Source organism: Sphaeramia orbicularis, chromosome 17 (genome assembly GCF_902148855.1).
Source record: "Sphaeramia orbicularis chromosome 17, fSphaOr1.1, whole genome shotgun sequence".
NCBI lineage: Eukaryota > Metazoa > Chordata > Actinopteri > Kurtiformes > Apogonidae > Sphaeramia > Sphaeramia orbicularis.
The window spans coordinates 51,724,934-51,740,180 of NC_043973.1; the positions used below are offsets into that span (position 1 = coordinate 51,724,934).

At 37.6% G+C, this 15,247-nt stretch overlaps 1 protein-coding gene across 1 annotated transcript; it reads left to right on the forward strand.

Annotated features, from left to right (window-relative positions):
• Nucleotides 1-12,437: 12,437 nt before the first annotated feature.
• LOC115437624 (tripartite motif-containing protein 16-like) lies at nucleotides 12,438-14,841 on the forward strand. The gene has a single exon (XM_030160912.1). The coding sequence runs from the start codon at nucleotides 12,517-12,519 to the stop codon at nucleotides 14,299-14,301; it is 1,785 nt and encodes a 594-aa protein (XP_030016772.1). The 5' UTR covers nucleotides 12,438-12,516; the 3' UTR covers nucleotides 14,302-14,841.
• The last annotated feature ends 406 nt before the right edge of the window (nucleotides 14,842-15,247 follow it).

Consider the following 15,247-nt stretch of genomic DNA (forward strand, 5'->3'; position numbering starts at 1 on the left):
CCCAGGAGTGAATGAGTGTTGGACTTTACATCACACACACACACAGAGGAAACACTTAAAGGTTGTATCATATTGGACATAAACTCACAGTGTAGCATTTAGTGGCATGTAGTGGTGAAGACGCAGACTACAACCAATCTTTAAAAGCAGCAGGAAACCTCTAAACACGGACAAATAGATGCAGACACAGTGACATCCCACACTGCAAAAAATGCCTTGCTAGAAAGAAAACAAATATTCCAACGTCATATCATGAATTGCATACAGATAACACGCCACTTTTAATTGGCGTGTTATCTGTACGCATTGTAAGCTTTCCATGTGTATGTTCACACCACGTAAAATACCACGCAATTAGTGCGATTAGCGGGATTAGCGGTTAGGGTTAGTGGTTAGCGCAATTAGCATGATTAGTAGTTAGCGTGATTGGCAGTTAGGGTTAAGGTTAGGGTTAGGGTTACGGTTAGTACGGTTAGCGTGGATAGCAATTAGCATGATTAGTGGTTAGCGCGATTGGTGGTTTAGGGTTAAGGTTAGGGTTAGGGCTACGGTTAGTACGGTTAGCGTGGATAGCAATTAGCATGATTAGGGGTTAGGGTTAGTAGTTAGCGGCTTGCATGATTTGCGATTAGCGATTAGGGTTAGGCTTAGGGTTAGCGGTTATGAATATGTTAGGGTTAGGGTTGGGTTGGCATACATTGACATGCAATCAAATGGCGTTGAATAACACGTGAAAGGATGAAAATGCGTACAAATAGCACACCAAATGCCATAATAACTGATATGACAACGCGATTTCCTGAGATCAGTCTGATTCCTAAACATATATTTGTCTTTATTTAACCTTTCTTGAGTGTTTTATAACCATTTATTACCCCGCCCCCAGAAGGGGAGCCAAAGGGTATTATTTTTGGTTTGTTTGTTTGTTTGTTTGTTTGTTTGTTAACACTCTGGCAGGAAAACTGTGACATGCCAAAGTGGGTTTATAGACTGTCAGTGACCCAGAATAGATTTTATTACATTTTGGGGAAAGTAGGTCAAAGTTCCAATTTTTTATGAATTCTGAAAATGTTTTTTTTCCCCCCATTTATTTATAATTGACAAAATTTCACATATCTATGGCAGCAAAACTATTGGTTGAATTCATACCAAATTGACTTTATAGACTGCCAGTGACCCAGAGTGATAGGTCAAAGTTCAAATTTTTTTGTGAATTTTTAAAAATCTTCCCATTTACTTATAATGGGTGAAATATGTGCAAGGGGCGGGGTTTGTTGTGCCTGGCAGCACTTGTTATAATATCATCTTCTGTATTTTGCATTTTTTTTAAAAAGTGAAAATCATGTATTTTCCTGTATTTAATTCACTGATCATGTTGATGTTCATAAAAGCTCACAGTAAAATTGAGGGTTATTATGTTAGAAATAGATATGCTTAAAGACCCAGTGTTACATTTATGGCAGTTCCAAAATGAATTTTTCTCTCTATTTACCTTTTCTAAATTGATTTGTCATAATTTATTCTAACATTATCCTCTGTATTTTGCATTTTTTAGCGTAAATCATGTATTTTCCTGTATTTAATTTCCTACATTTAATTTAGATGCTCATGAAAATTCAAAGGTTATTATATCAAAACAAAGAAAACTGAAGACAGCCTGTCCACTGTCATTGATCCAACGTCATGGGTTTTACTGCTGAATCAATGCTGTAGAAGATGATGGTGTTTTCACGGTAACTATGGAGCCTCTGAACGTTCAAATGGGTCATATCTGATGACCATGAAAAGATAAAGAACTGTATTTTACACTAATTATTGACATGTATTGATAGGATTAATGGATCAAAAGGTATTAAACAGTTTAGATCAGTAGATGGTTTGGGTCTTTGACGGTTAATATAACCTCCATAAAATGATCTCACACACAAGAAACTAAAATGATTAAGACTGACTGTGTGATCATTGTCTACAAGTAAAATAAAATGTTAAAAAAAAGAAAAAAAAAAAAGTCCATTGTCAGTTTCCTGTGTGTGTTTTCTCAGTCTGTTCTCCTTTCTTCTTGTAAAATGTGAGAGTGGTTTTACTCAGACAATGGCAGCGGCTCTAATACATTTCCTGTTCGGATCCAGGAGGAAGTTATACATGAATCACTCTAATGTCTCTACATGTGTTCAGAACGTCTGCAAACGATAATGTAAAGAGTAGAAAGGTGGTGAAAAGCAGAGGGATACAACTGACTCAACACACACACACACACACACACACACACACACACACACAGGGTGAATGTTCTTACTCATACAAACATGGTGTAAGAGGAAACCAGAATGAATGAACTGACGATAGAAACACTGACTCCGAAGGCATCACACTCAACAAAACAAACTAAAACTGCACTGACGCCTCATTTTACATTTGAATTCATAGCTTCGAATGATTGGAAATAAAGCAATAATTAATAACTTTGGTCTGTAGCAATATTAACCAACATTTATACACTCAACCTATATTATAAAAGGGAAGCGGACTGTGTGTGTGTGTGTGTGTGTGTGTGTGTGTGTGTGTGTGTGTGTGTGTGTGTGGGAGGGTGTGTGTGTGTGTGTGTGTGTGTGTGAGTGTGTCTCGGGCATCACATGAAATCCAAAAAGAGTTAACTGCTGCAGTTTGTCATACTTATGTATTTTTGGTCAATGAACTGACTAGCAAAAACGGCAAGTTGATAGGACCAGTGTTTTGGGAGATATTAGTAATTTTGGAATACAGTAGCCTTACAAATGCCCAGAATGATAGAATCATCATTGGAGTGGGTTATCTTGTGTAATGTAGCAAGTCCATTATAGAATTAATGAGACAAGCACATTATGTTTTAAAATGTTTATTTGTTGTTGTGTCTTGCTCTTGGTAGTGATGTAGACCTGAAAATGGAATAGAAAGTATAAGTAAAACTGAAGCTAGATGGGGTAATTGTATGGAAAATGAGCTTACCTTTATCTCGTTTGTTTGGTCCCAGGTGTTCTGGCTACAAAAAAAATACCCAGGGTGCCTTAAGAGGGTTCCGGGAGGAACCATTGTGGGAAGAGTAGCAGGGGTGTTTTTAATTAACGGGCCTGACAAATCTTATGGATATTGTAGAATTTTTCACTGTTATCTTAATAAAATATCATTTTTTATATGAGTTTGTTTAATGTACTTAATCACAGTATTGTTTGGAGATTCATAATTTTAAATATTTAATGGTGGGAGAGGTAAACTTACCTGTGACTCCAGCACAGTATAGGCTAGGGGATAGGCCAGCCTATAAAAGGCTGTTTTTTTTTTTCTGTTGTGGGGGAGGGGGCTGCCTGTATGGAACTGAGATGATACCTTTTTGCACAGTTTGTAAATTTTAAGTCTTTTGCTGTCTTTTGTAAATATTTGTCTGCGTTTTTGGTGAATATGAATAAATAAACTGTGGTCTGCACCTGGACATTTTACCTCAGCTCTGCTCGGTCCCTCTGGACTACTAAGTGATAGGCCTACCGATGACACCTACCAACAGATAAACAATAGGGCCACGTTGCCATGGTGTCAAATTTGTCATGTGCAGAAACAGACATGCCAGCTGAGAGGTTATTCAACTGAAAATGACCGTGGAATTTACTAAGAAAGTCTCTCTCTCCGTCTGTTTTTAAAACCCTTCTTAAAACCCATCTTTTCTCCTTGGCTTTTGAAACCATGTGAGATGTTTGACTGTATTTGTCACATCTCTGCCTGTTCTGTTCTCTTTCTCTCTCAGTCACACCTCCTCATCTCTCTCTGTCGCTCCTCCTAATCACCTAACTCCATCCACCTGTGGGTCCCAGCTACAGCTCATTAGACCAGGGCCTATATAACCTATATAACCTATATAACTCCCTTTGCCCTTGTATTTTGCCAGATTGTACAACCTCCGTTTGCAACTCTCCAGCATTTATCTGTCTGAACCTCTGATACCGAACCTGTTCGTCCTGACCTGACCTACCTACCTACCTACCTGCCTGCCTGGATTCCCTGACCACCCGCCCATCTGACCAAGCCAGCCTGTCTTCTGCCCCGGTAACGACCAGCCTTCGCCCGACCACGTCTGTCTCAACCCTGGATGTTTCGTCCCACCTTCAGTCTCCCAACCACGTCTCAGCCTGCGCCCTTCTGGTTGGATTTCTCGGTTCACGACCTCTGCCTGCCTTTGACCTACCTGCTGTCTGTCCCCTGTCTGTTGCAAGTTCGTTTGTTAATAAAACTGTTAAAAGACTTAAATCTGTGGTGCTGCTTCTGGGTCCTCCGTTGTGCTTGTGTCAGTATTATTTTTATTCTGTTGTTGTATTCGGTATTGGTTTATTGTTCTTCTTTTTTTTTAATTGTACAGCTTTTGATGTTATTTAATCGATTCTTGCATTTTATTCTTTTATTTTGGGTTTATTTATTCTTCTGTACAGCATTTTTTTTTTTTTGTTTTAGTGCAGCTTTTCTTTGTCAGCTGTAAAGTTGGGTATTGACTGGTCAATGTGGGTGTAATTTATTACAGCAAATCCAAGTCACCACACATTCAGTCTTTCACACTACTGGTGCATTTGTCCCATTACAGTGAATACAGTGGCTCAGACGTTGGAATACCTACTACAACTGCAAAACGTTATGAACGGGGGCCCAGTCTCCACGAGCTCAGCCCCAGACCGTCGTCCTTCAGGGCCGACTTCTCTGGGCTCCGTGGGGCCTGGGGTCTAAGTGGGCGGGGAGGCTTGGCCCCCGTTCATAACCGCTTGCAGTTCTAGTATCTAGTATTCTTTTATTCTGGTTTTATTTATTCTTCTGTACAACACTGTTTTTTTTGGTTTTTTTGTACAGTTGTTCTTTGTCTTTTAATTTATTTGTGTACTTTATTCTTTTACTCTGGTTTTATTTATTCTTCTGTACAGCACTGGGTTTTTTTGTACAGTCATTCTATGTCTTTTAATCTATTCTTGCATTTTATTCTTTCATTTTGTTTTTTATTTATTCTTCTGTACAGCACTGTTTTTTTTGTACAGTCGTTCTATGTCTTTTAATCTATTCTTGCATTTTATTCTTTCATTTTGTTTTTTATTTATTCTTCTGTACAGCACTGTTTTTTTTTTTGTACAGTCGTTCTATGTCTTTTAATCTATTCTTGCATTTTATTCTTTTATTTTGGTTTTTATTTATTCTTCTGTACAGCACTTTGGTCCACTGCGGTTGTTTAAAAGTGCTTTACAAATAAAGTTGGATTGGATCGGAAGAAACTAAAGAAAGTAAAGGACTGAACTGGATCAGTTGATCTAGAACTCCTGGTTCCCCCTGGGTCAACGCTCCCATGTGACTCTTCTGCTTCGTGGCTCAACATAGAAACTTATAAAACTGTCTAATATTTACTATAGTGACATAAAACAGTGTCAGGTTCATCTGTCTGTACAGTGGTAGATGTATGTTTCTGTTGATCCCATGCATTTACGATTTATATAATTAAGAATCATCACTTTGCCATTGATCCTCAAATTACACGAATTTAACTTGTGCATAAAAATTTATCTAATGGACAAACAACAATTTCTCCAGAACTCTAGTTTTTTGATTAAAAGTTTTTGCGCTGGCAAGAGGTGGTTTTTTTGGACGTAGCATAATTGGTACAGTATATTACGCAAAACTGCAATGGAACTACCTTTTTCCGCAACTAGAGTCACGTGAATAAAAAAAAAACCTGGATGTTAACGGATGTTACAACAAGTGAAGAAGAAAAATTTTAAAAGAAACATGACGCAGTATGTGTGGACACACCAAGAAACTGAATCATTTTTAATTTAGTACCAGATAGAGGGGTAATATATAATAACAAAGAATAAATCTGTAAATAAACACAATATTTACTTTCGTCGCCATGTTTATGGAATGACTTCTCGTGTCATCTCACGATAATAAATAAACAAATCCTCACATTTGTGATTTATTGGATAAACTGACATTACACACTTCTGTTTTTTCTGATATTTAGTAAATATTGGTAAAGTTTTGCGCACATGTCCAATGGAAAAGCCACTGTTGTAAGTCAGTGGGTCTCAGACTTTTTACAGTGGAATACCCCCTGAAATAGACTTTTTTTTTTATCCAAGTACCCCCAACTCTTGCTTCAGCATTTTTGACTGAAAAAAAAAAAAAAAAAGGCAAAATGTGTTCCTGTGCCAAAAGTGTCTGTTTATATTTTCAAAACTTTGTAAACAAACAGCATATATTTAACTGTAATATATAAAAAATTTTAAAAAAAATTTAAAGTAAATTTTGTGCAAAATATAAACTGAAAAGTGCCCTCTTTCATTGATAAGAAAAATTAATAAACTGGTCATCAATAATAAATGAACCTTTCATCAACAAAAAATAATTACTTAATTACTCAAATAAACTAATTTTGAATATGAAATAGAAATGTTCTCCAAATGCTACCAAAGCTTAAACATAATGATTGACATTAAAACTATTATATGAATGTATTTATTGTATTTCATATTTCAGCTTTAATTCTCATTATTTATTTTTTTATTCGTCCATGATTATTTAATGGATTTTTTATTTATTTATTTATTTATTTTTATTTCAAGTACCCCTTTGGGGTTATGTGTACCCCTGCACTAGTACATTATATTATCTCTGTGTTACATCAACTAACTGTGTTCATTTTTATGAATAATCACAATATTTCTATAAAAAAATTATGACTAGAATAAAGTCATAATATTTTCCGGAAAAAATCATTATAATTGTGAGTGGAAAAAAAAAAAAAGAAAAAAAAAAAAAGTGTAATCATACCAGAATAAAATCACAATAATACAAGAAAAATGTGTAATATTAAAAATGTAAAATTATAATCTTCAGGGAAGAAAATATATATTTCAAGAATAAGGTTGTATCATTTGGAGAAAAAAAGGCATAATATGTTAAAAAATAACATAACATTTTGAGGAGAAAGGTCACAACATTATGAGAATGAAGTCAATAATTTTGAAGGAAAACTGTGTTAAGTACATAATATTTTAGTAATATTGTCACAATAAAATCTGAATATTTTGTAGAAAAAAGGCATAAAACTTCTCGGATAAAGTTTTAATATATAGATATAGATATATATATATATATATAGATAGATATAGATAGATATATAGATAATGTGAAAAGTTTTATGAGAATAAGGTCATAATATTTTACCAAAGAAAATCACGTTGGAATATCAGCAGAACAGTGTTGTGTTAAACTGAGGAATACAGGACATAATAATAATAAATTACACTTGATTATATGTTTCACACAGGACAAAATCCATTTGATTCAGGTTAAACTGAAAAGATATGCATATTTTGAAGGGTTAAATTGATCATTTTGACTGTTGTATTTTTGTTTCCTATGGAAATATGACTTCTTACTCATAAAATTAAACATAATTCTCATATCATTATGACTTTTTCTGAAATATTATGACTTTTTCCTCAACATATAAATTCTTTATCCTCCATGAGACACGAATGGCAAAACCTGTATACCTGTAATTGCACTGTATATTTTAAAATGTACTGAAAACTAGAACTTTGACATCAAATTAAAAGTCAGATTGTTTTTAAACCAGTGGATATTCTGTTTTGTGTTTGTATTTTCCATCAACCGGGAGAAAAAATGACTGCATGTGATGAGACAGAACATGCAAAATATGCAATAACCCCATTTGTCCAGCAGATGGTGGTGTACAACCACAGAATATCAGACCGTTCAACTGTCTGAGATTCATCTACATCAGTGGTTCTCACTATTAAGCGCCCCCCAAAAAAACAAACAAACAAACAAACAAACAAACAAACAAACAAACAAAACTTGAATAACTTGTCAAGAATGAAGGCACGATACAAGTGGTTCTATATATAATAAAAGTTAAACAACTTTTTTAGTTACATTTTGGACCCCCCCCCCCCCCCCTTCCTCACAGTGGTACAGTCCACAAGTTTTTCTTGAACTTGCAGCGCGAGCGGAAGGTCCGTTGTTTCTATTTTTAGAAGTCAGGCACAGGCAGCGTCAACGGCCAGTTGAACGGAGATATAAGACCACAACGAATTAAAGACAGTGAGTCATTTATCACACTAACCGTTCAATAACCACACGCTTGTAATAGGAACATTTATCGTGCTTTTTCCCAATTTCACCGCATTTTATCAGCATCCTACAGCAAGCTAGTAGCTAATAATTATTGAGAAGCTCGTGCGGACCTTCAGAAATAACACACCAAAAACATCACTGGATCATTTAGATGACTGTTTATCAGTAGGCGCTTTTTCATTAGTCACTTTTCCATTGGACATATGCACAACACTTTACTGATATTTACTAAATAAAATAATAAAAAAAAAAACATAAGTGCGTAATGTCGGCTTTTACATTAAATCACAAATGCCATGATTTGTTTATTTATTATCGCGAGATGACACGAGAAGTCATTCCATAAACATGGCGATGAACGTAAATATCGTGTTGATTTACAAATATATTCATTATTATTATATATTACACCTCTATCCCGTACTAAATTAAAAATTGATTCGGTTTCCTGGTGTGTCCACACATACCACGCCATATTTTTTTTTTTTTTTTTGACTATTCTTCTTCTCTTGTGTATTAGAGGGGTAATATATAATAATAATGAATATATCTGTAAATCAATACTATATTTTACGTTAATTGCTATGTTTATTGAATGACTTCTCATGTCATCTTGCGATAATAAATAACCAAATCATTGCATTTGTGATTTAATGGAAAAACCGACATTACGCACTTCTGTTTTTTCAACATTTAGTAAATTTTGGTAAAGTTTTGCACATATGTCCAATGGAAAAGCAACCAGTGATGATAATGGATGATATGAGTGTCCTGAGTTACTAGTAGGCATAGTTTGCCCCACCTAAAGGATTGCAATAGTAACAATGAATGATAACAGAACGGTGTCTTGCAGTGCAGCTGGTTACCAGCCAATAGTTTGGATTTTTCTGACATTTTGCATTTATTTCCATAGATATCTTGTGTTTGTAAGATGTATTGTTATACTTGGTTCTTACTCTGGGCTCCATTTGTCCAACTCTAATTGTCAGACAGCCACGTCAGTTGAAATGGCACCGAAAAGGAGAGATGCAGACATTCGCTTATTTTTTACACCACCAAAACACAAAGTAAGTGGAAAGACACTAGTAATATCATGACAGTATGATATAACATCCATAAGAAAGGAATGAAGTGGTGATGAAAATGTTTCCAAATGGTTTGTTTAGGCAATAGCAGGTCAGAAAACACAGCTCAGCCCAGAGAGCCAGAGCCCATCAGACAGAAGCAAAGACTCTCAGGTCAGTTTGTGGAGCTTTTGTCTATTAATGTTACCAAATAAGGGAATGTCCCTTGTAGTATTGTAAAGACAAAACTCTTGGTGTGTTAAATTGTTTTTTTAATGTAAGAGAAAGAGAGAATGTGAAACAGCACAGTGAAAAGATACAGCATTTTTTTTCCTTGTCCCACCCAGGAATAAGTCCTCAATTTCCTGAGAGTGCTGCCCAAGGGATCAGTAAAGTTCTATCTAATCTAATCTAATCTAGTCTAATCTAATCTCTGAGATGTTACTGTTTACTGCCAAACTATGAACTGGGATTTTCACCCCTGGTAGTAATAAGTAGTATTTTAGTAATATTTGTATATTTAATATTTGTAATCTGTTAGCTGTATCTTTGTATTTTTGTGTATTTTTAATAGGGGTGTAATGGTGCACTCATTTGTACCAAACAGTTTTGGTTTGGGGCCTTCAATACAATACGGAGGTGTACCAAACAAATACATGTAGCCTATGTGAAGAATGCAAACACTCACCTTAAGTTTCCACACAAACCTTGAAGTGTAACACACCCAGTATGAGCAGGGTGGCTGCAAGCAGAACCCATGTGCAGGGTTTCTCTTACATACATTCAGCAGTAGCACTGCTGCTGAATTCTCAGCACCGCTGCAACACCCCCCACCCCCCAAAAAAAACTTCATTGTGTTCGAAGCTGTTAAGTTTCACTTTCGGTAGTTACAGAGTTTTAAAGTTAAAGGATTTTCCTCGACCTGCTGGACACTTTTGTGTGAACTCTTTTCTCCTTCCACCCACTAGACAGGAATGTGGAAGAAGAATGAGGAAACAGATTAAAACCAAAGACACGTTGGACTAGATTCTTCCACACAGCAGTCACTTTAATAAACAGTGAACTCTCTCCATTCAGATTCACAACTGCACAAAAAAATAGCCCTATAACTATATACAAGTTGATACTGTGTCCTTATGTATAGACCTTAAATGTGTAGAGTGTCTTTTATCTTACTGTCTTATTTTACTTTTTACATGTTTTATTAACCCCCCACACACACACTATAAACTGGGATTTTTGCACCTGCAGCCCCTTTCGCTCTGTAAATGGTAAGAAGGACTTTGCATATGACATCAGAAAATGAACATTTGCAGGCAAGGGATTAAAGCCAAAGTTAATCCAGTTGACACTATACTGCCTGCCGTTTTTCTTGCTTTCTGCCATGTTGTTAGATTACATTTTGATATTAAAATTTTTGTATGTAGTTGTTCTTGTGTACATTTTGATTGGATGTGGAATTTGAACCCACAAAACCAGGTTTGTCTGCTGTCAGCTGTCAGGAGCCGTCCACCTCTCTGCCCAAAGACTGTAGAGCTCAGTCAATACTGCAGAGGAATGTGTTTAGGGCCATTGCTATGGAGATAACATGGCAGTAGTAGGAAAAACAAAAGCACCAGTAGCACTGGTATTTCTCAACACGCCCAAACTACATAGTTTTATCTTATTCCATGTTCAAATGAGCAGTTTGTTCTGATATTGATACTTTTACATAAATTTGTGATGAATAACAGTGACTAACGCCCCCCATTTGTGCCTGAGTGCCCTGCCCCCCAAGCTTTCTCATTCAAAACGACCCTGTTGAGAAACCCCAATCTACATCTATTGAAAACAGTGAAAAAATCAAAGAAGTCTGACCAGGGCTGGACTGGAACCAAAAAATGGCCCTGGTATTTTTGGTCCTGGCGGTCCACCATGATTATTTATACAATATGTGGAAGAGGCACTAACATTACATGATAATAACAGCTGTAAGATGTAACACCTGCAAACTATAACTTTATGGCAAGCTAAGATAACACTGTAAATTGAACACCCAGTCTACTCATAGCATTATTTGAAAACAAAGGCTATAAAAGCAATTCTCTCTCTCACACACACACACACACACACACACACACACAGAGCCCTCTGCTCTTCATTCTTCTAACATTTCAGCGACTCTTTACTGGGCTAACAGTAGCTATTCTGACCTCCTCCTCAGTCTGTCCCTGCCGGATCACGTCTCTCCTCCTCTGATGAATCCACCTGAAGAGCTACACATCCTTCCTCTGTGTTACTACACTGTTGTGCATTAAAGCTGTGTGCCACTCCAACAGCCTGTGCACTCCACGGGACTGCTTCTGCACTTGATGTGGACAGCCCTGAACCTGCTGCTGCAGTCGAACTTGTGGTGGCCAACTTATCTGTGATTTTGGCACATTTGCCTGCGTCTACTTGTAGGCTTTTGAGTCTTTTTTCTCTCAGCTTCTCTGCGCCCCCCCTTGTGCTTTTGTGGTTTATTATCCATTTCCACAGACGGACACTCACTTCTCAACAACTCCATTCAAACTTGAATGGCAAAATATGATAACCTAGGTCAACGAGGAGGGGAGGAGCAGGCCAAGGAGGAAGGGGGGGTTCTGAGAGATTTCATTGGGTTAGCCCAATGTACTTAAGAAAATCAACCAATAGGCCATGTTTCATGTCTCAAATACCGCCGTGGTCGATAAAAATTATTTAGAATATATGTTTTTGATTAAATCATGACAGACCCAGCTCAGAAATGAGAGTCGGCTCACCGGGCAATGCCCAATACACCAGATGGCCTATCCATACCTGGGTCTGACTTCATTTGACCAAAAACATTCTATTCTGGTGGTTTTAAGACCAAGTTTGAAAAACACTCTCCAGACTTTTTGCAGATGCAAAAATGGAAATAATAAAAAAAAACATGAAAAAAGACAAAACAAAGGAAAAAAAGTCATTTGGAGTTAGAATAATAAATAACAATTTAAAATAGTCACACAATAAAGGCTCATAAATATATTTCAGGTACATTTTAACCAGCCATAGTTGACTTTAATCATCATTAGTCAGGGGTTGGTGGAAATAATGAGGGGACAGTATCTGAAAACCACAATCCACAGTAGCTGATGAGTAAAACAGTTCAAGTCAAGCACTGGCTGTGTTTATGACAGAACTGGTCCTTCTGACTGAGCTGGTTTCTCCTCTGTGACTCCACTCTCTCCTTACATGACCTCGACTCCTCCCCTGTAGATCTGACAGTTTACAGGTGGGTGGAGCCAACATGACGAGGATTCAGACAACAGACACGAAACACTACATGTATAAATCAGAGCTCAAACTGCTTTCACTCAAAGTGAAACGTAACCAGTCGTTGTTACACGAAGCAGAAATGGCGCAGAAAGGAGTTCAGCTGGATCAGAAAACAATTTTATGTTCGATCTGTTTAGATCTACTGAAGGATCCGGTGACTATTCCCTGTGGACACAGCTATTGTATGAGCTGTATTAAAAAACACTGGGATGCAGAAGGTATGAAGAGCATCCACAGCTGCCCTCAGTGCAGACAGACCTTCCCACTCAGGCCTGTCCTGGGCAAAAACACCATGTTGGCAGATTTAGTGGAACAGCTGAAGAAGACTGGACTTGAACCTGCTGCTGCTGATCACTGCTACACTGGAGCTGAAGATGTGGTCTGTGATGTGTGCACTGGGAGGAAACTGAAAGCTGTCAAGTCCTGTCTGGTGTGTTTGGTCTCCTACTGCCACAAACACCTTCAGCCTCATCATGATGTACCTCAGTTAAAGAAACACAAGCTGGTGGATCCGTCGGAGAGGCTCCAGCAGAACGTCTGCTCTCGTCATGGTGAGGTGATGAAAATGTTCTGCCGCACTGATCATCAGTGTATCTGTTATCTGTGCTCTGTGGATGAACATAAAGGCCACGACACAGTCTCATCTGCAGCAGAAAGGACTGAGAGGCAGACAGAGCTGGAGGTGAGTCGACAGAAAATCCAGCAGAGAATCAAAGACAAACAGAAAGATGTGAAGGTGCTTCAACAGGAGGTGGAGACCATCAGACGCTCTGCTGATGAAGCATTGGAGAAGAACAACAAGATCCTGACTGAGCTGATCCGACTGATGGAGGAAAGAAGGCGTGATGTGGAGCGGCAGATCAGATCCAAGGAGGAAACTGAAGTGAGTCGAGTCAAAGAGCTGGAGTCGAAGCTGGAGCAGGAGATCACTGAGCTGAGGAGGAAAGACGCTGAGATGGACAAACTCTTCCACACAGAGGACCACATCCAGTTTTTACTCCAGTATCCATCAGTTTCCAAACTCAGTGAAGATCTAGACTCATCCAATATTGACATCCGTCCTCAGAGTTACTTTGAGGATGTGACGACAGCTGTGTCAGAGCTCAGAGATAAACTACAGCACAGTCTGACAGAGGAATGGACCAACATCTCACTGAGAATCACTCAAACACAGATTTTACTGCAACCTGAACCTGAACCACAGACCAGAGCAGGATTCTTACAATATTCACATAAAATCACACTGGATCCAAACACAGTGAATGAATACCTGTTACTGTCTGAGGAGAATAAAAGAGCAACATGTATGAATCAAGTACTTAAATATCCTCCTCATCCAGAGAGATTCAGTAACAGGTACCAGGTCCTGAGCAGAGAGAGTCTGACTGGTCGATGTTACTGGGAGGTGGAGTGGAGTGGGTGGGATGTTTGGGTCGCAGTCGCATATAAGGATATTAAGAGAGAAGGAAAGTCTAATGAATGTAAATTTGGATACAATGACAAATCCTGGGCTTTATGTTGTACCAAAAACCCTCCTGTATTTTGGTACAACAGGGTCAAGTCTCCTGTCTCAGGTCCAGTTTCATCCAGAATCGGAGTGTACCTGGATCACACAGCAGGTATTCTGTCCTTCTACAGCGTCTCTGAAACCATGACTCTGATCCACAGAGTCCAGACCACATTCACTTGGCCTCTGTATGCTGGAGTTTGGCTTTGGTACAATGGAGACACTGCCCACTTCCCTAAACTCCAGTAAACTCATCATTGACTAGATCAGTCTTCATGAATCTGTCTCTAAAACACGTGACAGAAAAACAGATCAACTTCTTTTTCCCTGAACTCACAATCCAGATTTGGTCCCATTCAGACTTTTTCCTGAGGATTCTAGTAGTCAACTCTATGTGACTATCAACAATCTGTTTATAAAATCATCTCTGATGTTCACAGAGCTGTCATTAACTGAGGACGACACAACAAGACTTTGATCGTGTCTGTGTTTTTAAAAAGTAAAACAAAGTGGTGCCGTTTTTCTACTTTGGAGGAGTTTAGTTCAAATCTAGTGTTCTTTCCTGTTTCCTAAAGAAGTAGCGTGGACTGACGATGCTCAGTCATGTGACTGGAATGGGTTTCAGATAATAGTGGAACCTGATTGGTTCAGTTACAAATACATGGACATGGATTTGGAGACAACGATAGAAGTGGAGATAATGAACAAACTCAGACGGAGGCTGAGCTCATGTATGTAAACCTGTTAATCAGATTTAGTTTATTCTTGTATCTGTGCATGTGTGGAAAACAAAGAAAGAAATCATAGAAAACTGAAGTGATGGAGTCAAATATGAGCTGAAGACAATCACAGGAAGTTTTATTCTATCACTACTTATGTACAAACCCCAGAAGTAATCTTATAATAGACTGAAACATGGAAACATGGTTTTTGATTATTTGTGAAGTGTATGTAAATGCATCATGTCTGATTATTACAGTTATCTGATTACTAACAGGTATAGGGTTTTTATGGTCATGGAAACAGGCTGAAAATGTTGGATGATCCAATTCAATAGATAGATGTCAGCCATCTTATAAAATGAAGACATTTTTCTTAAATCTTCATATATTTAATTTAAGTCACTGTATTATTGTCTTTTAGTGTTTTTATTGTTATGTCTTATACCTTTAGAATATTTTACTCTTTCATGCTT

What these genes read in the sequence shown, in the direction of transcription:
- LOC115437624 (XM_030160912.1), top strand. Translation starts at nt 12,517, where the DNA reads ATGACGAGGATTCAGACAACAGACACGAAACACTACATGTATAAATCA.